The sequence below is a fragment of the Oreochromis aureus genome, linkage group 23 (genome assembly GCF_013358895.1).
Source record: "Oreochromis aureus strain Israel breed Guangdong linkage group 23, ZZ_aureus, whole genome shotgun sequence".
Classification (NCBI taxonomy): Eukaryota; Metazoa; Chordata; class Actinopteri; order Cichliformes; family Cichlidae; genus Oreochromis; species Oreochromis aureus.
In genome coordinates, this window is record NC_052963.1 from 17,738,596 (window position 1) to 17,765,208 (window position 26,613).

General features: G+C 42.6%; 1 protein-coding gene across 1 annotated transcript; it reads right to left on the reverse strand.

Moving 5' to 3' along the window:
* LOC116312245 (sodium/potassium-transporting ATPase subunit alpha-1) lies at positions 1 to 26,613 on the reverse strand. Its single transcript, XM_031729616.2, has 23 exons — positions 26,362 to 26,613; positions 12,986 to 13,099; positions 12,264 to 12,323; positions 10,527 to 10,628; positions 10,302 to 10,403; positions 10,003 to 10,116; positions 9,578 to 9,712; positions 8,876 to 8,993; positions 8,533 to 8,801; positions 8,145 to 8,453; positions 6,076 to 6,210; positions 5,773 to 5,965; positions 5,514 to 5,689; positions 5,279 to 5,415; positions 4,652 to 4,802; positions 3,416 to 3,584; positions 3,166 to 3,320; positions 2,895 to 3,018; positions 1,902 to 2,047; positions 1,691 to 1,821; positions 897 to 998; positions 666 to 757; positions 1 to 391 (listed from the first exon to the last, which is right to left on the reverse strand). Exons 1-23 carry the CDS (start codon positions 26,371 to 26,373, stop codon positions 363 to 365), a joined length of 3,075 nt encoding a protein of 1,024 aa, XP_031585476.2. The 5' UTR covers positions 26,374 to 26,613; the 3' UTR covers positions 1 to 362.

Consider the following 26,613-nt stretch of genomic DNA (forward strand, 5'->3'; position numbering starts at 1 on the left):
TTTTTGGGACCTGACTCGAGCGCATTTTTATTTAACGTTCATAACTGTTAAAAACATGTATAAAATTGGTCCTGTTTCAGAAACAAGGCACGCATAGTCATGTCAATGTTCAGTGTTCATGTCATTATTAGCATTATCATTTATCAATATCATCATCAGCATCATCATCAGCATGTTCCATCTCAGTATTTGTCTAAGAGTAGTATCAAGCATTCCCTAATATAAAAACACGTTCCAATTTTTTATTTATTTTTTTTTCCACAGAGGTTAAAATTTTATTCCGAGCAGCAAGACAATATTCATGCAAAGACGGGAGTGGAGGAGAAGATGCGAGCTGACTGGACTGACAGGCTGACAGGTCTTTAGTAGTAGGTCTCCCGTTCCACCCAGCCTGGATACAAAAGGGAAGAGAAAAAACTCACTTGATTTAGAGGAAAACTCATTGGACACATTTCATTATACACTTTATTTTAAAGCACGGAAAGAGGCAGGAGGATGGCAGAAGATTTAAGAGATGCTAATTTTTCCATTTTAGCCACTAGCCTCAGGGAGCAAAGAAAGAAGAGAGGAATGGGTAGTAGAGAATGTAACACACACACACACACACACACACACACACACACACAGAATAAAAAGGATAATAAAGGCATGGATTCTGGACTCACCTCCTGGGCTGCGTCTGAGGATCAGCTTACGGATTTCATCATAGATAAAGATAAGCAGGGAATAGGGGAAGGCGCAGAACCACCAGTTGGGCCTGGAAACGCACACAAACACAAAAGAAGATGAGAAACTGATCCAGAGCCCCAGGTCTGGATGAACGACATGTGGTAGGTAAACCAGATTAGAGTCCGTAAAGTACTTATTGGTGGTTTCTGGGGGAGGGCTTTACTTACTTAAGAGGATACATTCTGAGGGCAACATCCATGCCTGGGCAGTAGGAGAGGAAGGCAGCCAGGGCGGTCTCCTCAAACAGTCCAAAGATCAGGATCTTGTTCCTGAAAGAGCAACAGAAATAAATCAGACTGAGTATTTCTAATTTTATATGGTTTTATTGTCTTTGTGCCGGGATGCTGCGGTGGATGCGCACATTAAATATGACCAGAGCTCCACAAGTTCTTAATATGGTTATGTCAGGCTCACAGACTTCAATTGTGACCATAGAACTGGTTTTAACTTTGTTTGTGGTGCAATCACAAGGAAGTTGACTGAAAAGTAAGGACTGCCTTTAAGACTGCTTGTTTTAGACAGTGGCTGACCTGAGACGCACCTTCATCCAGTCTATAATAATTTTTTTTTTTTTTTTTTTTTTAAAAAGGACTTTTGAACTGTGAAATGGGCTAAGCTACTCCAGTCAAGTCCATGAATAACAATGTGGCACTTGAAATGATGAGAATAGTTTCCCTTTAAACAACTGACACTGATCTGAGCGACCGATGCAAACCACAGCCCGAGTGCTTTTTAAATCAAGTATATCCTTCTTAGAGCCTAGAATATATGCAGAGGTTAGCTGGAGTTCTTCCCAGAGAAAGAGCACTGCTACTGCAATGTGGATAAATAAGCATGACATTAAAGGTGGCAGCTGTTTCAGGACCATTTCAGAATGAAATATCCATGGCTAAGTTCAAGCAGAGGTGACGGAGGACAGTGATGCACCTCCGCGTTCACAAACGGAGGGCGTTTTACTCACTTCATGCCCTGCTGGAAGACTGAGTTCCTCCTGGTCTTGCAGATGATCAGATCAGCCCACTGCACGATGACGATGCTGACAAAGAAGGCCGTGTGGCAGGTGAACTCCACGATCTTCCTCTGCTCGTAAGTCTGATGGAAAACACATCGTTTACATCAGCTGATGATGGAACAAACTTTTACTTGAGGTCTTCCTTACAAATGTTACTCACCCACTGCTGTCCGTAGCTGTCCTCCAGGTCATTGATGTACTTGTTATCCCAGGAAACTCTGATCCCCACCAGGGTGGCCGGCAGGAAGCCGTTTTCAGCCAAGATCACAAAGTAGGTGAAGAAGCCTGCCAGAGCCTGGATCATACCTGCAAGAGGGGATAATCATTATGTCAGACACTTCATAACATTCTGATGTTTTAATACTAAAATGATGAATACATGCAGTTAATTAGTGTGAAATTAAACTGGAGTCAATCATTTATTGATTAAACAGATCAGCTTTGTGCTCTTTCGGGAAAAACGAGACGAACAAGAACGTAGTCGTCTGAGTCGGTGAATATGATTATCCAGTCCTTTGGGTAATTTTCCGGCTCAAACCATTTGTCAATGGGTGAATAATTAAGTAAATAAATCTGATTAACCAGTCTTTGAGGCATTAACGACTTAGAATAAAAATTACAAGTCGACTAAATTTCATTTTAAAATCATTATCCATAAGATGAATAATCCATAAAAAGATGCTGTGATACTTTAGATGTCTGGCAAGATGCACTGATCATCATCAGATATTCAAAGCCTCCTTAATGCAAACCCCCCAAAACAGTTATATAATTTTTATTAAAACAGTAAGGAGGGTGAGAAAAAATGTGTCGCTTTGAGGAATTCGTTTGAGTCTGTCGTGCTCTTATAAGGAAGTTCAAAATGGTCAGAAGGGTCAGGTTTATTTCTGGCTTTATTACCGAAGAGGGAAACATCAAAAGCTCGAGGCAGTGCTCTGTCATCACTCAAACATACAACACGCGTACACTTCAACTCTCTATCACTGCAGGACTATTTATGGTGCATGCCTCTCTTCTTGTTATCTTGGACCACCCAGACACTGAGCTGCCCTCTTAGAAAGGAAAAAACATCTAGCAGAGATCCAGGTCTAGAAAATGTCATTTCAGTGGGCAATTTCCAAAATTCGCATTCAAGTTGAGGCTGTCTGTTTACCGATTTGTCCATAGGCTATGCTGATGAGCCTCTCGTTCACCAGCTTGTCTGTTTTGGGGTTTCTGGGCTGTCTCTTCATGATGTCGCTCTCAGCTGCTTCATAAGCCAGGGAGATGGCAGGGACCTGAGAGGCAGCACGCAGTACCAATCAACAAAACAAAAAGCACCAAAAAACATAAAAGTTCAAGTTCTTTGTTTTTCAAATAAGCTAAAAATCATACAACTGAGCAATGAATCCCTAACCGGCAGGAGAAAAGAAATAAAACACTACCATGTCAGTTCCCAGATCAATACAGAGGATGGTGACGGTTCCCAGGGGCAGAGGGATGTTGGCGATGATGAAGAGGAGGAAGGGGGTGATCTCGGGGATGTTGCTGGTCAGAGTGTAGGCAATGGACTTCTTCAAGTTGTCAAAGATCAGACGGCCTGATGAGACCAAGGCAAATTTGTTGTATTCATAGTTTAAATGCTCCTACTACTTACACACAAGTAAGCTAGTGTCAGTTTGTACAATCTGTTACCTTCTTCCACTCCAGTGACAATGGAGGCAAAGTTATCGTCCAGCAGGATCATGTCGGCGGCCTGCTTGGAGACGTCGGACCCGGCGATGCCCATGGCGACGCCAATGTCAGCTTTTTTCAGAGCTGGGGAGTCGTTCACACCATCACCTGTCACGGCCACAATGGCTCCCTGCACACAAGGTGGTGCCGAAGTCAAATTAAAAACAGAAGGGGAAAGGCAAAGCTCTTTCTTTTGAGTGACGTTACACCGTGTGACACAATAATCTCCTGCCTTGTGAAAGAAAAGCCTCAAAAGGTTTCAGGGAAACTCCTATTTTTGTATTTGACAGCTTTGACAGCTGTGATAAAAGTGAATAAGAGACATAAATGTGGGATCAGTGGAGGAAGAGTCCTATTCAGCGCTACAGTGTTACGTGTGACAAGGCTTTGGAAGTATTCAGTGGCTGTGCTGGATGCCAACAGAGGCAAAAAAAACAAACAAACAAAAGCCTGTGGGATTTCCTTCATTAAAAAAATAAATTAAAAAAGAAAAAAGGTGAGCGCTTCAATTATTTGTGACATTAGCTCCACACAGTGTTATTATTAGGCCTCCCACTCGAGCTAATGAACAGCGCACCAAGCATATTTTTGAGATTTATTAAATGGTGATGAAGAAAGAAGCCGACAGTTCAATTATTTATAGTCGAACGTGCATCAGTAAACTACCAGATCTACATTTCACTGCACCTGATGTGGCAAATACCGGCTGTTAAAGCGCGGAAATGAGAGACGTGTTTGAAATGTTACAGTCATAACAGTCTGCTAAACGCCGCCCTGCAAATAGCCGTGAAGAGTCTGTGACGCAGAGTTATTTACTGAAACCCTTGATCAGACATTATAAACAGGAATTATTTAAATAAATAACTCCACAGTCAGAATCCACGTAGACTTTGAGAGTTTTCCCCTGCTTACTGATGCGCTCATAGATATTCATGCGCACGGGTGAGCTCACAGCTTGACAGATGTTGGCGCTCGATTATTCAGCCAACTTGGTAAATCAGACCAAAGCAACAATCATAACCGAGCACTGGGAGAAATTCACAGATGCATTTACATGACAAAGCAAAGGCAGGTGCTGTGTTTGCCAAACTAAAAAACACGAGCACAAACGCTGCAGGTGTTTGTGCGAGCAGGACGGTCCGCTCCATAGCACAGGTGAAAGCACTGCGCCACATTTTCACATTTGTTTTGCTATACCTGTCTCTGGCAGCCCTCCACAATGATCAGCTTCTGTTGCGGCGAGGTTCTGGCGAAGACGATCTCCGTGTGGTACTTCAAGATGTCGTCGAGCTGCTCTGGGCTCAGATCCTTCAGGTCGCCACCGTGAACGACGCAGGCCTTGGCATCTCTGTGGGGAAAATGACATCCAGTAAGCAATCTGAACTCTTTCATACTTCATTTTCTGAGGGTGGAAATTATAATGCATAATGGATAATGGCCGAAACACCCGATGAATCCAAGGTCCACTACTGACGATGTGTCCCAAATCTTAACATGATAAGATGTGTCCCTGCAGGTTTTAGATGTGTCGTTGATCCGTCACAGCTGATTTAAATGGATAAATGACCTTCTCAACATGTCTTGAAGTTCTCCAGAGGCCTGGTAATGAACTAATCATGTGATTCAGGTGTGTTGACCCAGGGTGAGATCTAAAACCTGCAGGGACACCTGCCCTCGCAGACTGGGATTGGGGACCCCTGATTTAAAGCAATGCATTGTCAGGGACTACAACATCTAGTCCTTTTACTGAATGTAACAGCCACATTTAAAAAGAAAAAGGGACCAAGTATATGGCCATGAGGTAACTCCACAGAAAGTTGGTACCTTGGATTGACTTCGTTGATCGGGATGTTCAAACGTGCAGCAATGTCTTCAACAGTCTCGTTGCCCTCAGAGATGATACCCACACCTTTAGCGATGGCCTTGGCTGTGATTGGATGATCACCTGTTACCATAATCACCTAGAACGAGGGAAGTTTGTGCTGATAAGTATAATAAGTCAACACTCTCATTTATGAAGTCTAAATGTCTGTTTTGAATGTGATCTCCACATGCATACCTTGATTCCAGCACTCCTGCATTTACCCACGGCATCAGGCACAGCAGCACGAGGAGGGTCAATCATGGACATGAGGCCGATGAAGCACAAGTTCTCAGTGGGGAAGTTCACCTCGTCGGTATCAAAAGCAAAGTCCTCTGGGAACTGCTCATCAGGCAGGTGATAATGGCAGAAACCTAGATTGGACACGAGGTGGTCAGGTTTCAACTCAGTATTATGAATTCAGAAATTTAAACCCCCAGCAGCCACAGAGCCTCACCCAGCACTCTCTCTCCCAGACCTCCCAGCTCGAGGTACGCATTCTGGAAAGAGTCTTTCATCTCGTCATCCAGAGGCTGCTCTTTGCCCTGCATCATGATGGTGGAGCAGCGGTCCAGAATTCTCTCTGGAGCTCCTTTCATGACCAGCAGGTGCTTGGACTCTCCTTCGCTGGAATTCTTGTGGATGGAAAGCTATAAGCACAGAACAAAAAAAACAGGAACAAATTTTAAAAACTGTTGTTTTTATATTGTAGATTTCATGTAAATAACTATACATTATGCACTGCATACTTTTGCCATACCTGGTACTTGTTAGTGGAGTTGAAAGGGATCTCAGCAATTTTTGGGGTTTTCTCCCTCATTTCTTGGACTGAACCACAGCAGAGCTCAATGCACTTCAGCAGAGCTGACTCAGAGGCATCACCAGCCACATCTCTCTGGATGATGAAGATAAAATGGGGAAAACAATCTTAAGTAGATTATCCAACTATTCAACTGGGTTGCCAAATTACTGGACGGAGAGTTTGGAAAAATGTTCTCTGTTAAATTTACTTTGGAGAAAGGCATAGCACAAGAAACAAAATGCCCGTTATAATTTTTCTTCCCATTATAATGACAGGCCTTGATGAAAACCAACCCCATGTTTACCCTTGCCTCATTCTTGTAACAGTGACAGACAGGAAAATAATGAGCAGTGAAAGAACATGACTGATAATTATACAAGTGATACCAGCCAGATGCTTGCAGCTGATTAACACACACAGATACATGTGCACACTCAAGACACCCACACAGTAATGGGTTATGGACTCGCGGGGGAAAGTCTTGGAGCCAAGAGACCTACGTGCACCTGCGTGTGTGGGTGTGTGTGTGTGTGTGTTGTTGTGTGTTTTTGGGGAGGTGGGGTTCACAGTAATTATGTAGTTACGTGTGTGTGTGTGTGTTTATGTATATGTGAGCCACTCCAGTGGGAGTGATGTGAAGGAAAACAAGCCGGTCTGTCTAAGAGGAAAACATGTTAGCAGGGGTAAAACTAAATGAAAGCACAATAACAGAATTGGAAAATCATTCATAATACAGAATAATGTAGAGCTGGACAAGATATGATTTTTAAGACCGATAACTTGGTGATTTAAATGTTCAACATATCGGCCATTTTGTTTTTTGTTTTTTTCAACTTTGCCACACAACAAACAGATCTTCTCCAACTTTAGTTACGTTTACTTATATTGATGATAATGACAATGCAGTTCCATAATAATCTAGTTTTATTGTTACAACAAGGCAGTGATTATTTGTTCTTGCTCTGCTTGACTCTCCTCGGATCAGTTGGCAGATAAGCCAACGGGGAAGTTGCAGAGTCCCTTCTGGTAGACAAATGGCACCATATCAACACTGATAACGCCGTTTAAGGCCGTTTCTCCCTTCTCTTCTTGGAATTTTGATTTATTTGCCATTATAAACAGCAAATATCAGCCATCGACATACTGCCGCCAATATATCAGTTGGGCTTTAATTGCCATTGTGAGCATTGGGATAAAAGCATGATCATGACCGTCATGCTTTTGTAGCCATTGCCCAAATGGGCTGCCAGCTGTGTCTCATATCAGTCGGGCTCTACAAAAATAAAGGTTGTTTACCAGAGTAATCTGCAACCCCTCCCCCAACTGATGAATGCTGTTAAGTGTCATGTGGGCCTGTTTTTAAAAGGGGGCTTTTATCATAGGCTTTACAGGATTCTTTGGTCAGTAGCACGCCACAGAAATTATCAGTGGATCTCCCAGCTAAGTCAGCCCACTGGAAACGCCAACACAAAGTACTGAAGCTTTGACACTCTTGATAAATATGTCCTAAACTGCTTTATCATGAAATATACACAAAAGCTGGAGCATCATTACATTTCCTTTCATAGAACCGAGTTGGTCTCTTGTCCTTTGTTACAATATTTAGAGAGGCGTTCACGCAACCGAACAGGTGTTACAAACACTGGGAATGAAGTGAACAACATTAGAGGATAAAAACCAAACAATAGGGCTGAGGAACACTTGTGTTTTTCAAATTATTTGAAAAAAGGGCATATTCAAATTTAGATAATGAGTCAGCAGTACTGGAGTTTTAAATCCTGCCCACATAATGAGCACACAAACTAAAAGCCTACAACAACAGAAAAACGTTTCTTGCTGTTGAACAAAGGTTTTAAGAGCACACAGGCTTCTGTTTTTAGCTTTTAAAGCTAATAATTTCCTAAAATACACAAACACATACACAATTTATGCAGGGAAAAAAAATCCAGTGAATGATTCAATTTGATTTCAATTATCCAAATAAACAGAAGGACACAAACGGTTTCTGCAGCAGGTGAAAGGCCTACCTTTAGAATGGGAAGGTTGCTCTGCTCGGCCAGGAAGACGGCGCGGTTGCAGAGTCCAGCGATTCTAGCCAGAGAGGCCCAGGTGGCAGAGCTCCTGTCAAAAGAGGTACCGCTCTGGTTCTCAGTGGTGTCAGCCTCATGGATCTGGTTGTCAAACCACATGTGGGCCACGGTCATTCTGTTCTGGGTCAGGGTGCCGGTCTTGTCGGAGCAGATGGTGGAGGTGGAGCCCAGAGTCTCGACAGCTTCCAAGTTCTTTACCAGGCAGTTCTTCTTGGCCATACGCTTAGCAGTCAGGGTCAGACACACCTAGAGAGGAGAATGCTTGGGTCAGCCAAATGTTTGAGAACCATTGGATCTTTAAGACACATGAAACATCTGGACTCACAGTGACAGTAGCGAGGAGACCTTCTGGCACGTTGGCGACGATGATGCCAATGAGGAAGATGACGGCCTCGAGCCAGGTGTATCCAAGGATAAGGGAGAGGATGAAAAAGGACACGCCGAGGAAGACTGCCACGCCAGTGATGATGTGGATGAAGTGCTCAATCTCGATTGAGATCGGGGTGCGTCCAACTTCAAGTCCAGAAGCTAGCGTGGCGATACGACCCATGACGGTACGATCTCCGGTGCTGATCACGATACCACGGGCAGTTCCTATCGCAGAGATAAGATCATTAGATAAAAATCAATAAAACATTAGCTTCATTGTTCATCGTGTGTCATTATACCTTCAACACAGTTGGTCGAGAAGAAAGCGATGTTCCTCGTCTCCAGTGGGTTCTCGTTGGAGAAATCAGGAGTACGAGTCTGGGGCTCTGATTCACCAGTCAGAGATGAATTGTCCACCTGAGTGGAAACAACACAACAAACATATGGTAACATCTGCCTTTGGTTAAAATAAAATCACTGAAAGGTTCCTTGTGGCTCATGAAGAAGCTCTGCCTTAATTGAAGCATTTCTCTTGGGTCTTGACTTCAGGTTTGGGACCCAAAACGGGTCAGCGATTTGCTTTTTTGTTTTCCATAACAAAATCAGTGCCTGTTAATAAATGAGGCACAAGTCAAGTAACTAAAATAGTGACTTCAAAGGAAGAGTCAGAGAGGGTAATTAGGTTCTTCATGCTCCACTTCACAATCACATGGCAGCCTGATAATGAAGTGTTAAAAATACGAACAAAGAGTGCATGACATTGTTTGAAATCCACAATAAAAACAGAATTAATTGGTCACAGCGAGCCTGGATTTTATGAAAGGAAGCACTATTTTTAGAGAGACACTTCAGGAGCTTCGAATCACTAACAAGCACTGAACTGAAGGATTAAAAGGTTTGCCCTGGATGATACTGATGAGAAATTGTTTGCAGGCATAAAATCTAAAAAAATTAAAAATGAAATAGAGGCAAATATAAATAACTTATTTTGGAGCGCCCACCTTGCAGCCGTGGGCGGAGATGATTCTCAGGTCGGCAGGGATCCTGTCACCACCTTTCACCTCCACTAAATCACCAACCACCACCTCCTCAGCGTTGATGCTCTTCTTCTCACCGCCACGAACAACCAGGGCTTGCTATGAGAGAAGAGAAGCGAGAGAAACAGATGCTGATGTGAGACAAAACGAGTCGGGGGGAACGTCCGAGTCCGTCTCAGCTGATTTCAGAAAGCACTGTGTGATTTAACAGGCATGAGACTGAGACAACAAGAGCAATTAATTGTTAATTCCCTCTCTGCTGCTCAAAAATAATAAACACAATAATAATCACTGTCACAACACTGCTTTCAGTGTAATGTAATCAGCCAGCAGGGGTCTCATTAGAATAGCAAGAAAAAAAAAAAAAAAGACTCAAATGTAACAGGCACCTGTGGGACCAGGTTCTTGAAGGAGTCCATGATCTTGGAGCTCTTGGCTTCTTGGTAGTAGGAGAAGCAACCAGTGATGATGACGACAGCAGAAAGCACAACACCCAGGTATAACTGAATGGCAAAAACAGCAAGTTCAGACTTTTTCCCAGCAGTTCCTTTCTTATCCAACTTAGCTGCCTTTATTCTGTTAAGCTTCTGAAGGTAAAACCTATTAGGAACAAGTGTCTAGCATTGCCTGCTTTATGATGTCAAACTGGCTGAAATCATTTTCCACACAGTTAAGGATTATATCTTACATTATCATTCGCAGGTTCCTCCTCCATTGCAGCCTGGATACTATAGGCCAGGAAACAGAGGATGGCACCAGTCCACAGAAGCATGGAGAAACCACCAAACATCTGAAGGAAAAACGAGAACAGGACTTGCCTGTTAACTCACGAACTTTATGAAACTCGTGTCACAACTTAACTTCGACGTCGAACCCCCCGACAACCTCCAAACGAGGAAGATTTTGAAGTTACCTGTTTGCAGAATTTGACCCACTCTGGGGTGGTTGGAGGGGGAGTGAGGGCGTTGGGTCCATCACGGGCCAGGATCTCAGCAGCCTTCTCACTGGTCAACCCCTGACATGAGAAAATACAGAAACAGGATGTTATAAAAGTGCACCAAGCTGACACGCAAGAGAACTTGGACAACAATGTCTGCCTTGCAATGTCTTCATCACCATCTCCCAACCAGGGATGCATACACACACTGCCGTGTGTATGGGGGGGGCAGTAGGTGCTACTAGTTGCCTGGAAACACATCATCAACAGGAAAAAAATAACAACAGGAGTGCCATCTACTTCATCAGCAGGTAGGAGGAAGATGAAGAAGTGAAGATGAGAGAGGAGAGAAACATGAGGCAAATGGGATCATATGAAATCAGGGCAGAGGGGCGTCTGTGGCTAATAAATTATTCACGGCTGCTTTAGACGCATGCATGCGCACGCATGCATAGCTCGGAGACCCCACTTAGAGGGACTGATTAACTATTCTCCTTGATCCCTCCTGCATGACCAGGAGCACATTTGCATGAGGAGACGGGGGCTGTTTGGAGCGTGCGACTGAGATGGCAGTGGCTGGAGACTGGGGAAGTGTCTTTAAGACAGGAGTGTGCATTATAGTTCATGCATTAAAGCCAGTGTATGAATTATACAATACAGTCGTCTTGCCACTGGGCTAATACCAAGAAAGTTAAGTGCATTTCCTTTTACACAGTGGCATGTGAGGTTCTGCTCTGCAGGGTCTGTCACAATAAAAACAACTTACTGCATGTATAAAAACTTAGACTTACAGTTATAACAAGCTAGGAACATACCTGAACTCTGCTTCCTCCAAATGATCGACAGCAAAGATTTTAAATTTGATTCAACTCTCTGTGCCTCCTCTCTTTGTCTCATTTCCATTTCTACTCCTCTTTGTCCCACTGTTTCTCAGTTAAAAGGTTTTAGCTTAACGCACTCGTCTTAAAAGTGAGGTCTAGGAAGCCGAGGGCCGCAAAATATTTTCTCTAAAAATCATAATATTCTGTTCTAAAGAGTCCTCTTTATAGATGGGGGTCATTTATACCAGTAAAACAAGCATATTGCGACCATCACTGCCTCCCACGTTATTTTTGGACCTGCATAATCTTCATCAATCTGTCATGAACAGCAAACTATCCCTGCTACTGCATAGCTTGGCTAATCCAGCTAGCCAGCTGGCGAGCACAGGCAAATATTTTAGCCAGTCCACAGCATGAAGTGACACAGCTAAAAACTGGTGTTAGGATTATGAGGGGGGGGGGGGCTCTCTCCCCTGGAAGTGTTCCCTGGGCCCCCAGAAGTCTGAAGGTGCAGTAGCAGCCTCGACAACCCTTCGTCACGCGAGCACAGATCGCTCCCCTCTTTAAACAAAGTCTCGTGTTTAATTCATCCGAGCACCATTAATCATTCATGTGCCGAATGTCAGCTGTCAGACCAAAGAGGAAAAAAAAAAAAGAAAAAAAAAAGGGAGTTAAAGGCAAACAGCAGCCAGTTTGCAGCTGGTATTGCAGCTTGTTTTATCTAATCTCCGTGATAGATGGAGACACTTTGATGGAAATACTCTCCCCCAAAAAATTACATTACGATGCCAGAGTCTGGAGACGAGGACAGCGGCTGGCAAAAGTTAGACTGTTTAAGGTTTTTAAAGCAGACAGAGAGCCAGAGGGCAGCACATTTTCAGCTTTCACTCACATTGGTGAGGTCCGTTCCGTATTTGCGGTTGAGCTCATCCAGGGTTAGCTTGTGATCATCCTGCAGGGACACAGAGACAAAGTGGCATCAGACCAGAGTTCATGTAATCCAAGTGTGTGTGGGCTCGATGTGCTGAAAACCAGTGATATTTACTTTCATTTTACAATGACTTCCTCATATAAGATGAATAAATGAATGGAAACATAATGAGCCAACAGAAGACAGAGAGAGGAGGCGGTGAAAGAAGAGGTGAAAAATGAGAAGGGGAAAGATAAATGTAAAGTAAGTAGGAGGATGAACTGAAGGAAGGCAGCAAGCAAAACAGGAGCATGAAATGAGGAAGCAGGAAAAAAAAATGGAGAAAAACAACAATTAGGCAGTGGCAGGATGAAAAATTATGTTTTTTTATTCGGAATTTAATGAGAAATTAACATGTGATTGGTAAAATAAGGTATGATAGATAAATGAAACTTTTTTACTTTGACAGCTTTGTGAATATATTGACATCAGACACCAATTTGATGCTCTTTAGTACTGGCTGCATTTTGGTATTCCTTGTGGAGAGGTATATATGAAGGAAGCAGCGGTAGAAGATGAACACAATAGAGAGGACAGAGTGTTCAAATGAAAGGTGGGGGACTGGACAATCACAGGAAAAGGTCCTGAGGTGAACAAACGTAGCAAAAAAAACAAAAAACAAAAGTGACCATTGACACACTCACCATGTCCACTTCCTTCTTTAGTTCATCCATATCCTTTTCTTTCTTCTTACCCTTGCCCTTCTTCTTGCCGCCCTGCTCCGAGGTCGCAGCGAGCTCATACTGCTCTCGTCCTTCCTGGAAACACAAGGCAGATGGGGGTTAAAAAAAAAAAACCCAAAAACTCCAAAAAGCTAAAAAAAACTGAAAATGAGATACTGTTTAGTTACAGAAATAACTTTAGAAGCTCTGGTTGATTCGTGAATGATACCAATAATGCATAAGTTGACAGTCAAAAAGGTACAAAGTATAGTGTTAATAATGAGACACCACTGAAACGGTTTTGCTTTAATGACGAAACAACCTTAAGCTTATTGTTCTCTCGAGTCACAGAACTTTGGGTTCAGATGTCCCAAACTTGGCAGACGAAGAAAAAGCAGAAATTATAATATTCTATAAAAGTAAATTGACTGGTAGTTATATAGTACTTTTCTACTGCAAGCTAATTGAGTGCTTTCTTACTACAAGCCATATTCACCCAGTCTCACACACACATTCATACAAGTGTTTTTGTCTATACCTAAATGCTTTCAACCTAACAGTCACACTGAGATGGATGCATCGGGGGTGCAGTATCTGGCCTGAGAATACTTTGACATCCACACTGGAAGAGCAAGGGATCTAAACCTTATAACTCAATTTCCCAAAGCAATTTACATTTTTCCAGTATTTTTTTTCTCTTTTTACACATCCCCCATAATTTTTTTTGATGCGAGTGCATCTTCCTTTTTGCTGCTCATACCGAGGCTGCTCGCGGCGGCTCAGAATTCCGGATAGATAGAGGTGGTTTTCCTATGTTAGCTTCTTTAAAACGTGCATGTTCAGCTGGGTGAGGGTGATTAAAGTGCCACCCCCCACCCCGACTCACATTTAAGAACTCGCCGACGACCGCGGTCACTTTGCTAACAATGCATGCGAACTGCCGCTTTGCTAAATGACCTATGTATGAACGATTCGTCAACCAAAAATTTTGATGATGACTAATAATGATTTTCCTCATAAAGCCATTGTCAACTTTTGTTATGGATGAGTTTTATTGGTTTCCTAATGAGATCTGACATTAAATCAAGACATTAAACCAACCGTTCAGTCTCGGAGTATAAACACAAAGGACATTTTTTTTTAAAAAAACAAAAAGATTTCCAAGTGTCCAAAAACCTTACTGACCTTCATATGGCCGTTTTTTGATGTGCCACCACTGGATAACATACCAGCACAGATAAAAAGAAACCGATACATGTGAGGCATTTAATTCTGAGGGATTGGACAATTCTGAATTCATTCTGGGTTTATATCCACATGCCTATAATACAATTTCTACCATGTAGTTATAAAGCCATATAAGATCAAATCTTCGAGCCTAACAGTGAGTAGGTTCCCTCCTGTGATGCCAAACCAGCTTTGACCCTTTGGGGCAAGGACATAAAACCTCTGGGAGTATCCTGTGGTTTCTAACACTGAGACTTTGACCCCGGATTCTTTGGGTCATATGGGTCATGTGGGTTTGCGGTATGGGGCGCATTCTAGAGAGGCCAGAGGAATGCTTGTTTCAATCTATTTGGTAAATGTAGTCCTTTAATAGCAGTTTTTTGCTGCATGGCATGGTGCATTTCCTTGCTGGGGGAAGACTGTTGCCATTGGTAACTGCCATGGCCCTTACAGTGGGGTGCCTTTTCTGCATTGGTATTTGGGTGGATGGTTTGATCAAAGTGACATCCACATGACATTCAGAACCCAAGTTTTGTTTTTTAGCACAACATAGCAACAACATGATGGATGTTATTCATTCCACCTGTCAGTGGTTTAAATGTTGGGGCCAGTGAATATTAATCACTGCATGACACTTTAAGTGGAGGTGCGTGCCACTGATTTAAATGGACTGCAACCACTTGATGGCACACATATGCTAAATAATAATATGTTACAACTTGAAGGTGAAACTTCATGTTCCAAACCTTTTCTGTGCAGAAACAGACAAAATCATGCATAAGTAACACGATGACTACTGCCGAGGTGCATCTGATGTCTCATGACTCAAAATGCCAGAAGACATTTTGCCATACTGCGTCTCTTTAAGCCTCCATGTGGGTCAGTGCACTTAAAACCAGATACAAAAATAACAAACATGGCCTTGTCTAAACCTCAGAAAACTTTGACCTAAATTGGTGAGACAAACTGCCACAAACTTCAGCCGACAGTCCAAAGAAAGAATCGTCACCTCTTAACTTGTCACATACATGTGGACGCCAGCTGTCACTGCAAACAGCTTTTTTTTTTGCAGTAAACTTCTAAAAGCCTCTTCTTTTTTAAAAATAATAATCCATCTGTAAAATTGAGTTTCAGCAACTGACAATTTTGAAAATGTAAGTCAATTAAGCTTTCAAAGGATCAGTCGAGCTCTAGAGGCACATCTTTATCTGCCAGCATCAATAGTCTCACTTCGGGGAGGAGCAAGCGTTCCCGGTCAGTTGCGAGATAAGACTTTCTCTGTGGTGAGCCAGATTACGGTGCTGGGTGAAACCAGTTTCATTTGTTGAAAACACCCACGTTTGCAGAAAAAGGTGTCACTGTTGCAAGCAAACGCATGCACACACAAAGCACTTTATTCACTCGCCAGTTTTCTAAACGCAACGTGAACAGTTATGCACCTCAGCCAAACGCCAGAGTGGAACAATAAACCACACTAGTCATTTACTGGTAGTCACACTTATATATATCACACTATTTGTTGATTTTAAACTCCAACTGGGACACAAATTATCTTGCTGTAGGCAAGTAAACAGAATATCTCCAAATCTGGATCTTGCAGTGTCCACATAGAATCACTCATAGTAGTGAAAGCAGGTTTAAATGTTATCAAGTAAGGAAACGCCTCTGATTTTACATTTCACGACAGAGCAACAGACGGCTGCACAAAGACTGCGCAAAGACCGTCTTCTAAATGGCCAAGCTAGAGAGACGGTGAGACAGAGTGGGAAAGTGGAAGAAAGAAAGTCACAGGAAACAGCTAGGGGTAGAAGCTGCGTTATTTTTAAAGCCCAAAACGCACAGCTCTGAAGCAGCACTTATGAACTCCTTTCTTCAACAGTGAGAAACATCGCAAGGCAACTCCATGCGCTGCTGAACACCTTTATCCTGTCCAGGGTTTTAAATGAGGTGAATAATGAGCCTACAGTTTATTGACACCATAACCAGATGGCCAACATAACCACTCCTTATATATGAGGACATGAACATCCTGCTTTCAGACTGTCCAAACTCCCAGTGGTTATTATGATACTCCTAAAAGACTAAAGTTATAGCCTCTATATAAAGACTTGGTGATATGATGAAACAATCTGGCAATAATAGGAAATTATACAATTTTACTTTCATTCAGATTTGCAGGGTGTCTGAATCAATGCAACTGATGTGCTTTTTAAAGCTTTTTACCACCGATCAATTATTATTTAGTCACATTTACAATGTTGAATTCTCAAAGGAAGATAACCAAAATTCTCAAATTGATATTTTATTCCAACTGTCCAATTTAACAGATCAGCCAAAAGCTGATATCCACTTAAGCCCAAAATGAAATATTTCAACAATTATTTTGTACATGGCCACTTGACTAAGTGCAGACATTAAAATTCCTGTTCTTCGTCGAGGCCCACCATGAGACTGAACGCTTCAGCTGCCTTTAGCCTTAATGTGGCACATTAACAGGCTACATAAAGACTCTGACTGTGATTAGGAATACTGATAAACATCACCATATTTTCTACAGTCGATACTGATATTTGGAGAATTGAAAAATCCTACATATCGGCCGTTTGCTTTTTTTCCCCTTCTGAAACAAACACATTTGTAACATGGAGGGATTTATGAATCCTCACTAGTTTAAAAATGATTGTTTTATTGCAGACTGATCTCAGTCAACCAACCAACTCTGATCAAGTCAGCTGGTTGTTATTTGTTCCAATTCAAATACAGGGGAGTTCCCTCTGGTAGTCAGCCTATGCAGCAGCAACACTCATACCATGTTCAAGTGTCTTTTTCCCATTAATTCATTTATTGGTTGTTATCAATGACACTACCAATATACCGGCAAATACCCAATAGTTCAGCTCATATATCACAGATATATCAAGCAGGCTGTAATTGTCTCATAGTAACGGGATGTAGGTTTTTATATACTCAAGTAAGATCATGTTGATATAACCTGGACAATTAGATAACTCTGGTTTTAGTAGCTAGTGCCCAAATGGGCCATTAGCTGTGTGTCTTAACAGGTTAAACACATGTTTGATTCTCAGGGTTTGTGCTACGAGGGAGAGAAAGCTAAGCTAGTGTGTGCTTCACGTATGTAACAGAAGACAGCAACTCTAGAAGCAGACATCGATCAGTGGTTAAGTCCCATCAATAATTCAGCGCTGTACAAGGTACAGCACTTTAAAGGTGTTAACATGTTAGCAGAGAAGGAGGCTGTCCAACACCAAGTGACTACCAATTTGCCTCATTCTTTAGGTGGTGATATTTTGGACCCAGAATGACTATAAATGGACATCCTGACGACAGTCCCAGTCATGGAAACATGCTAACTAATATTGTTTTTCTACCACATTAGCCCTTAAAGTTTCCCAGAGAGCCACCAGAGCACTGTGTGATCCCAAGCACATGTTGTTATTGTTGCTTGAGCCCCCTGGCCAGCTAAGCTGGGAAAACACCAAGCCTGGTTCTCGCTCTTAGCCTCTGGAGCCTCAGGGGGCCCTCAGGGGCCATCTGGCTTTAGTGAGAACACTCATGAAGAGAGGACCAGATCCCAAAGTTGGACACACATTTGTTTCCAACAGAGATGACACCAATTTGAAGAGTCTGTAAAGCCCAGTACTCCATGTATAAAAGTTCACATCCTGAACAATGTTTTATTGATAAAAATTCATTCACCTCTAGCATTTTGGATATGAAGAATACCAGGCTTGTGTATACCATCCCTTCTAATCAATAAATCATGCATTTGTCTTTGATAGCTTGTGATTATGATTTGATCATTTATCATCCACGACTGGATGCACTTCTCAGCTGAATGGCCTCAGGAACGTATCACCTAACTGACGCATGTCAAATATATCATTAGACTGTGTGCAAACATTAATCGTCCTCAGAAAAAGAAGTTGAACTGCAACCATTTTAATTTTGACTGTCCAACTTAAATAATTAAATATCCATTAGCTTAAATAATTACAGTTTTGGTTCTTTAATTACTGAATAGTAGTAGTTACATTAATTATCCTATTTAAGGTCAGACTGACACAGGATTTTTAAGATGAATACTCATGTTCAGTGATTGAAAAATCTTATATATTAGCTGATCTTTTCAGGCACACAAACCAGTTTTTTCATACATTTGTTATGTGTAGCTACTAATTAGGTTTTAGGATAATGACAATTTTATATACATATTTGTATTGTTGACACTTGTTTGTCTGTCTGTGTTTGTCTGTATTTGCCACTGACATAGTGGCAAATACCCAGCATTAGTCAACTGTAATGGTTGGGCTCTAGTCCTAATAGGAAAGATAAGTTTATAATTGAAGTATCCAGAAATGACATTAATAAGTCATTAGTATTTTATGTCACAGCAACAGTGTATTTATGAATATGAATGATACATAAAAGATGCCAAAACAATGCAGAGAAACCCCAACTTGGACTGGTGATCTGTGAGATTTTAAACACCTGCTATTTCAAGTCTTTCACTTCAAGTAAATGATCAGAGTCTGAGAAGATGCCAGAATAGAAACACTAACCCGCTACAGAGCACAAAGTCCCTGATGGCAGACTCAAAAAAGAAAGCAGCTGACAAGCAACAGTCAAGCCGGAGCTGCTGCAACGCTCCCCTAAGTCTGCTCTTGACATTTCTTTTAAAAGACCGAGTAGATTGAAAAGTAAAGTTCTCTGTGTCTCGCACCTCAGTCAGTTGATTTGTCATTGTGCGCCTCAGCCAAAACACTTTTTTTTTTTAAAAGCACTATCTACTCCCTCCCAGCCTTGAACTGGAACCTAAGTTTATTCTTAATCAAGTGACACTCAGATTATTTGTAATCACACAGCATTTCATTCAACTCATTGCTACTGATAGCATTCAGCCTCTAAAGGCATTTGCCTTGACTATAAAGACAAAACAGTGTTAACGATCCCTCTGTAGCTCACTGCCAACACGTGGCCTTAAAGTCAGCCACACTTGTGTGCCATTTCTTTGTTCGGTCTTTGATGCATTACCATCGAAGCACCTGCCTCTGTGTGGGGAAAGCCCCATTTCATCAGTTTTAAACCCAGTGAACCTACTCTGGTCCTGTCAGATAAGGGTGACACATAACTAAGTCCCATCAGGGATTTTACCCACCCTCCCCCAGTCTTACTTGCACTGTACAGAAATGACTGCATCCCCCGTGACGGCGCTGCACCTGTCACTTTACTAACTGCTACTCAGACATCATAAATTAACACGCAGAGGTGCTGCACCTGCACTTACTCCACAGTCACATGTTGACAGCTCATCTTCCTGGTCTCAGAAGAGGCAACAGAGAGTCAGGTGACTCTGAAGCTTTCGCGGTCTTTTTTCGCTCGCAAGACGACAAATCAAAGCACAGAGTCAGAGAGATCAACTAGATTAAGGATATCGCACAAGACATCGCTGTCTGCATATTTCCTGATGCTGATTTAGCTCGAAGCACAGCTGCAAACAAATACTACTACTTTGAGGATTCTGGGGTCCAGTGCACTTAGACTGAGAGGCTTCTCATAACCTTGAAGAGCAGCATTCAAGGTCAGGGAACTCCTTACAGCAGCAAGGTGGTTAAGATTAGAAAGAAAATGCAAAGATGAAAGTGGGGAAGGAGGTGGTATAAAGAGAATACACCGACAGATGATGAGCAAGGGAAAAAAATGAGAGGGAAGGATCTGCTCTGAAAAAGCAAACGTCATAATAAACTGGTATGAATTCTCCCTGAACAATGGCCTTTCGTACTACCCTCACAAAATCTGCATCAAACACACAAACAGCAGCCTCACAGAATCGTTTCATGTGCTTGGTAAGACCACAGGCATGTGGGCCATGTTATCCGTTATGATGCTGACTAGTGCTCATTGTTTTTTCTTGCAGCCTTTTTTTTGGGAGATTTTTGGGAATTTCAAAACAGGCTGGAACCATGCTCTATTTTGTTTGTCTGCAAAAAGGCTACACAGTCCAGGAACTGTCAGAAAGATTTCACAACATTACAGACGGATATCAGTGACATTTTTATTAGCGATTGAATCCCGTGAGAACTAACCGGTAAGAAGAAGGCTTGAGATTGAAAAAGAAGCATGACAAAATTGGGGAAAACAGCGAAGGTTTGCATCTCTGAGCAGGAGCAACTTCGCTGACCCCACTCCCTACTCCCAGCCTCCCGACTTTTGCTCCTCAAATGGGAGAACAACATCCTCGGGGCTCAAGTGGACATCAGAAGAAAGCGGTCGAGCAGCCACATATTTTAAAGTGTTCGAAAATGTTTTACAGGCAGAATTCCTGTGAGCGAGTCCACCCTGGTGCCAGGGTCTCTTGCCAGATACAAAAGCTGCTCATTCAACTGTGCCCCCACAAACACACACACAAACACACAGACTGTCCTGGGACTTTGCCCGGTTGCCACCAGCGACTGTTGCCACACCTCTGGAGATATGTGAATGGACAAAGTCACGTGTCACAGCCCCTCCTCCTCCTCCCCCTTTCTTCCCATGCCCCCTCCTCCTCCTCCTTTATCCTTTCATTTCCTCCAACTACCCTTTTTTTCTGTTTAAACACTGAAAAGAAAGTGTGTTAATTTACATGGGGGCATCGTGTTTAAAACTCCCTCCACGTCCCTGTGACTCTCAGCTTTTCTTTTTTTTCCCCCCACAAAAAAAAGAACAAAAGTGAGTGAATGAATGAATGAATGTCCGGCTTTGCTGGAAACTCAGTGTTTCCTGAAGAATTCAAACTGCAATCTTATGTCATAATCGCACGAGCCAACAGCTCAGTGATTCAGCCTGCAGATCCTGGATCTGGATTTTAACATGGCGTGGAAAATTCCCATATTTCCTCATGCAGGAAGGGAGCACAAAAGACAGCCACCCATGTGTTCTCTGCAGGTTTTTGGTTTTTATGTCCATGTTCCACATTTACTCAGCTACAGGCTCGCAGGGAAAGTTCAAAGAGCTGCCACGGAAAACAAATCACACGGCTCAAGCTTCTTAGCAAAACAGAGGGGAAGGCTCAGGGAGGGATGGCATGTGGAAGAATTGAAGGGAGGGAATTAAAAATAAAAACGAGGAAAGCCAGAAAGAATGGCAAAGCAGGAAAGAAAGAGAGGAGCTAAAGACGGGAAACAGATTGATGGAATGTAGCAAACACAACGGGTAAAGATTGACTGAGCGTAGGAAAAAGAAGCAGAGAGGAGGGGGTACGCGGTGTTCGGAAACAGACAAGGGGTACTGTGTGACAAAAGTCCCAGTTAATACACAGTGACTGCCAAGCGGAAAGAATGTTAAATCCCCAGTAAAGAGAGGGAGCAGGACAGGAGCAGAAGGAAAACAGGTACAAACAGAGAACAAGGGGGAAACGAACTGTAAGGAATGGATGTGAAGGTGTAGATTAAAAGTGGGCGGGGACTAGCATGCCAAGTCAGCTTATGGTGGGAAGATGAGGGAGAAAAGTCTTTGATCTGAGTGATGGGAGTGCCATCCAGAAACAGCAATATTAGCCTCCTTTCATTGCTTATAGCATGTACACTTCAATATTTTAACTACACTCGCATAGTCATATTTTCCATGTAAAACTGCAAGCTCAAGATCAGAAAATCCTCAGCTGTGTCCTTAACCAGTACTTCCACAGAGCCAATCTGCCTGTCCATAGATTTCAGATAAGACAAATTCAAGGAAAAACTTAACATCGGGTGTTTCAGTAAAGTACCGCAGCTACACGTTCCTCTACACCTACTTTGGTCATCCTTTGTATTAATTTGCCAAGTTTCTAGAACTTCATTAGGGTCCTCATTTGGCATTCCTAAGGACGGTGGTGGAACTCCCCAACATGTCCGTCCTAAAACTTTCTACTAGGACTGACTGCACCCTCTTCAAATAGTTATCATTAGTGACTGTATTGCCTCCTCTACTAGCACCTACTCCCTACTCATTTGACTGAACTCAGTTTTTAAGATTTCCCATTAGGTGGTAGTGCCTGGTCTACTGGGCTGGGGTCAACAGACTTCATGCCACTGATTGGCTAGGGAGTGCTGTCATCTTCACAAAAATCTAACCCCTCCATTTTTTAAACATGGAGATGAGGGAAGTGGATGCACACAAACCAAGACCGTAGTCCAAAGACTAGGTGCAGACATTTACCATCAGCTTAGCAGCAGGTATACCGTTGCCTCTCTGTTTTCCATTGCTGTGTTGCGTTTATGTCACATGCAAATGTTGTCACAGGATCTTTGGGCCACATTGCTATAAGGACCCCACCCACAGTGAGTGGTAATTGAAAGGGGAAAAGGCTGAAACTGAGCCAAGTCGAATCCAGTACAGTTGAGTTGGTGCTAGTGGAAAAGAGGCATGTGTGTCCTACAAAGAGGGCATTATCATTCTGAAGAAGCTTACTCCCACCAGAATGAAAATGACCAGCAGTCACATTGTAACAATATGACGTAAGCTTTGGTTGAAAGGTCAAAACTCAACCCTCATAAACCCAAGTCAAATTTTGCCATATTTAGCACTAAAGAAAAGAAAACCCCAGAAGGGTGGGAGCCAAAACACTGAGGCTTTCCAATGCAGAGTCTAGAAACTGATGGGAGATGTCACAGAGGCTATGGCAGCTATGGACATTTCCACCAGTTAGAAAGACCCCTTGTTGCATTTGAGTGATGCACTTTCAGCTTGTTGGAAGGCTGATTTTGAATCCCCCCAAAAAACGGAGTTCAGGAGGCAGAGAGCCACCTGAACAAAAACCAACACAAAACCAGTGGACCTAGGGCTGTGCGATATGACCAAAATCTCATATCCCGATATTAAGACATCTATTGTCCGATAACGATATAAATCACGAAAATGTAACATTTTCTGTAAATTCTGTGAACCTCGGGCAGCTCGACTTGCGTGAAGTGTTTCCAGCTGGGCGTCGCGTACCTGGAGTCGAGTGTTTTAACTGATGCATGAAACGATACATTTTTAGACATAGGTTGTAACGGCCGCCGTTTTCTTTGTGAGTATTTATTACACAGCGTGCTGCGGGGAAAAGCCTGTTCTAACGTTTGAGTCTAAGGTTTATTTTTTAGCACCTGACGGCTCTTTTTTGCTTCTCATCCGTAAATACTCTGCATCTTTCACGTGATTCAGTTTATTTTGAAAAGTCTCAACAGGATCTTGAGCTTTATTGTGAAAGGTTTATGTGGAAAATAAACAAGCGGACACGAGGTGGTTTTACCGTCGTTGTTGCTAACGACAACGCATACAAACAAGCACTTGTCCATCTGTAGTGTGGTTGTATTAAATATAAGAGAAAGAGAGAACTTTAGGAAATTAATATAGCCACTACAGTGACCATCAAAATAATGAAAAAATATTGCCGTAAACAGTTTATTTTGCGACACCACGAAACAAACGATAGCGTAAAATGAAACGATAGACGTTTTTCTATCGTCATCCGATATATATCGTTATATCGAACAGCCCTAAGTGGACCCAAACCATGCCAGCTCAAAGCCACCGGATCCCCCTACCACACAGGTCAAAATATTCCTCTTCAATGTGTCATCCATCCAAGTATGATTAAGACAACTGGGCAGTTTAACTCCCTATGAGTGCAGAACGTATGCTGCACGAAAACAAACAAATTCAACTTGATAACCCAATATTCATGCAACTGTGACCACTTCACCCTAACCACCCATTTAAAAGAACAGGATAATTGTTGTTTGGTGAAAGGAAACCGCTATAGCTAAACTAAAGCGTTTGAATTGGTGGTAAAAAGGGATGATTTTAAGGACCTGAAACTTCTTAATAATTCAGCCAACTGAGGAGAAAAAGATCTTAAAGGTTGAGTTAGGTAAGATTATGAAATATTTAGTCTGCTTCGCCCCCATTACTCCCCTGAAAGCTTTGACAGCTGTCTCTGCGTTCAGATCCCCCACTCCGCAGTGCTCGCCTAGTTAAAGTGCAGAAGCTGCAGTTTAAACAGGTGAGGTAACCCTTCTTCTTCTGCACTTCAAATTTAAACAAAAGCAAAAACAAGTAAATATAGATAAGCTTCAGCTACCTGCTCCTCTTTACTAAAGAGCTTTTAATCCATGAATGGATCATTCAGGTTAAGAGAGTGCACTGCACAGAAATGTCCGCACCTCCTCCATTATGTCTGGAAGTTGTTCGGCAGTGGCAATGCGGCAACTGGTGCCTCTTGGCTCCCCCCCTGATGTGCCCCCACCTCCCTCTTTTCAAGCAATCAATCCACCCTCTAGCTAGCTCACTTTGCTTTTGTCTCTTTATTGCACTGTGCTGTTGATGTGGTGAGGAAAAAATTAAAAAAGGGCGAAAGAGTAATGTCATCCTCATATTATGAGAGGAGCGAGTGGGAGGCACACTTCCCCCCCAAAAAATAATCTTCCCGTACCTGTGCTCACTCTCTGCCCCACTTCTTCTCCATTGCAACTTAACCCCCCCTCTCTCCCACCCTCTCCAGGAAGGCTCTATGGTGGCCATCATCTCTTCCAAGTCTAGCTATTTGTCCGTGCCAGCACTGAATGTATTTGAGAAGAGGAGAGAAGAGGAGAGGGGATGGGGGGAAGGAAAGAAGGGGGAGACACTGTGGGGGAAGCGGAGGCTCGAATGGGGGCAGGGCATGGCTTTCATCACATATGGGAAGGAGAAAAAAGAAGCGGTGGCCAAGAAGCTGAGAGAGGGTGAGGAGAAAAAAAAAGATTTTCAGAGTGATAAATGAACTCTGCGGAGACAGAAGGAGGAAAAAAATGAAAGAGGAACAGACTGAATGAGGCGTTCTGCTTCACATCTCCCGCCAGATCTCTCTCGGCCCATCTTCCCTCTCCCCTTCATCCCACCTCTCCATCCCTTGCAGGCTGAATCTGTAATGAGTGCTTCCCCTGCGCAGAATGGCAGGGTGTGGCGACTGCTGACATTACATGCAACTGGCTTCAGTTTCATCCCCTACAATTCAAGCCGGGGAGGGGGGAGATGATATCAGCCATACCAAGAAGCAACAGAAGAACAATAACAGACTGAATCTTTCGCTGTAAAAAACCTTGACACTAATATATAATGAAAAAGACAAGGAGGCGTGGGAATTTTAAATCACATCAGAAAAAGGGCTTAAACTGTCCTCTCTTTTTTTTTTCCTCTTAACAATGCTTGCAAGCAGCTTATAGCAATTTTAATCTATCAGTGATGGATTGCTGCCACCATGGTGCACAATTACCCTTTCTTCCATTATATTCCTGCAGTTAAAGTTACAATAGCGAACCCGCATGACACAAAACTACCCAGCAAGCAGTCGAAGAAATTCTCCCTAAAAGGAGGTACGGCTGACTTCAGATAAGTTTAAGATAGCTGCTCGCAGTTGCAGGCAGAGAAAAATGGGTCGGGCTGCTAACATATCCCTCCCACTGCCAGGCTGTTATTCCCAGAATAAAAACGCCTGGTGCTAAAATAAAATAAATAAATAAATAAAAGTAGCGAGAAAGAAAAGCCACAGTTCTTCTCTAAAGGCGTACATTTCCGTGCTATGTGCTGCTCACGAAGAGCTTTCCCACTCGAATTGAAGCTTAAAGTGGCTCTGAAGTCAGTAAAGTAAGCACACCGTTACTTTCTCGAGCGGGTTTATTTCCACAGCTGCACCGTCGCAGCTGGAAAACTGGAAAACTTTTGACAGCTCAGGCGGTTCAGAACATCTCGTTACGTAACGGGACGCCGCTCAAAAGCATCTCTGTGAGCGATGGAAACTTACTTCACAGCGGTCTTTATCCTTGACGGGCTCAAGTCAATGACAAAATACATAAATAACAGAAGAAGAAGAACAAGAAAAGGGGGGAGTCTCTACTCTCTGAGGGTTCGAAACACGGAAGTACCCCTCAAGAGGCGTTTGAGGAGAAGGCATTTTGAAGCGTTTTGAGCAAATCGTAACACATGGTATAGCATCAGCGTCGACTAAATCGAACCACTTGTTTGAATGGCGAACTTTCAAATATCTCCTTTTGCCCACCGCTTATTCTCAGCGGGAGCAAATAAGAGCATTTGTGGAGTCGAACAAAGAGGTAAAATAAACATTTTTTTATACTCACTCCTCGTCCCATGGTTGCCCAAATGCGGGGTTAATTCTTCCCAGTTCAAGTAAAAAAAAAAAGAGCAACGAAACTCCACCTTAAATTTATATACAGTTAAAAAAAACTAAACAAAAAACAAAGATAAAAAAATAAAGCTCCTGGATGTGCCTGTTATTATATATATATATATTTATTTATTTTTATTTATTTTTTGTAGTCAGCACGTGTCACTCCTCCGCAGCATACATCCGAGCTCGCGAGCCGTCGCGG

Coding starts and splice junctions, on each gene's coding strand:
- LOC116312245 (XM_031729616.2), bottom strand. Junction 9,713..10,002: donor TCAAGAACCTGGTCCCACAG/GTGCCTGTTACA, acceptor CTTCTCTCATAG/CAAGCCCTGGTTGTTCGTGG. Junction 5,690..5,772: donor TCTGGGAGAGAGAGTGCTGG/GTGAGGCTCTGT, acceptor TGTCCAATCTAG/GTTTCTGCCATTATCACCTG.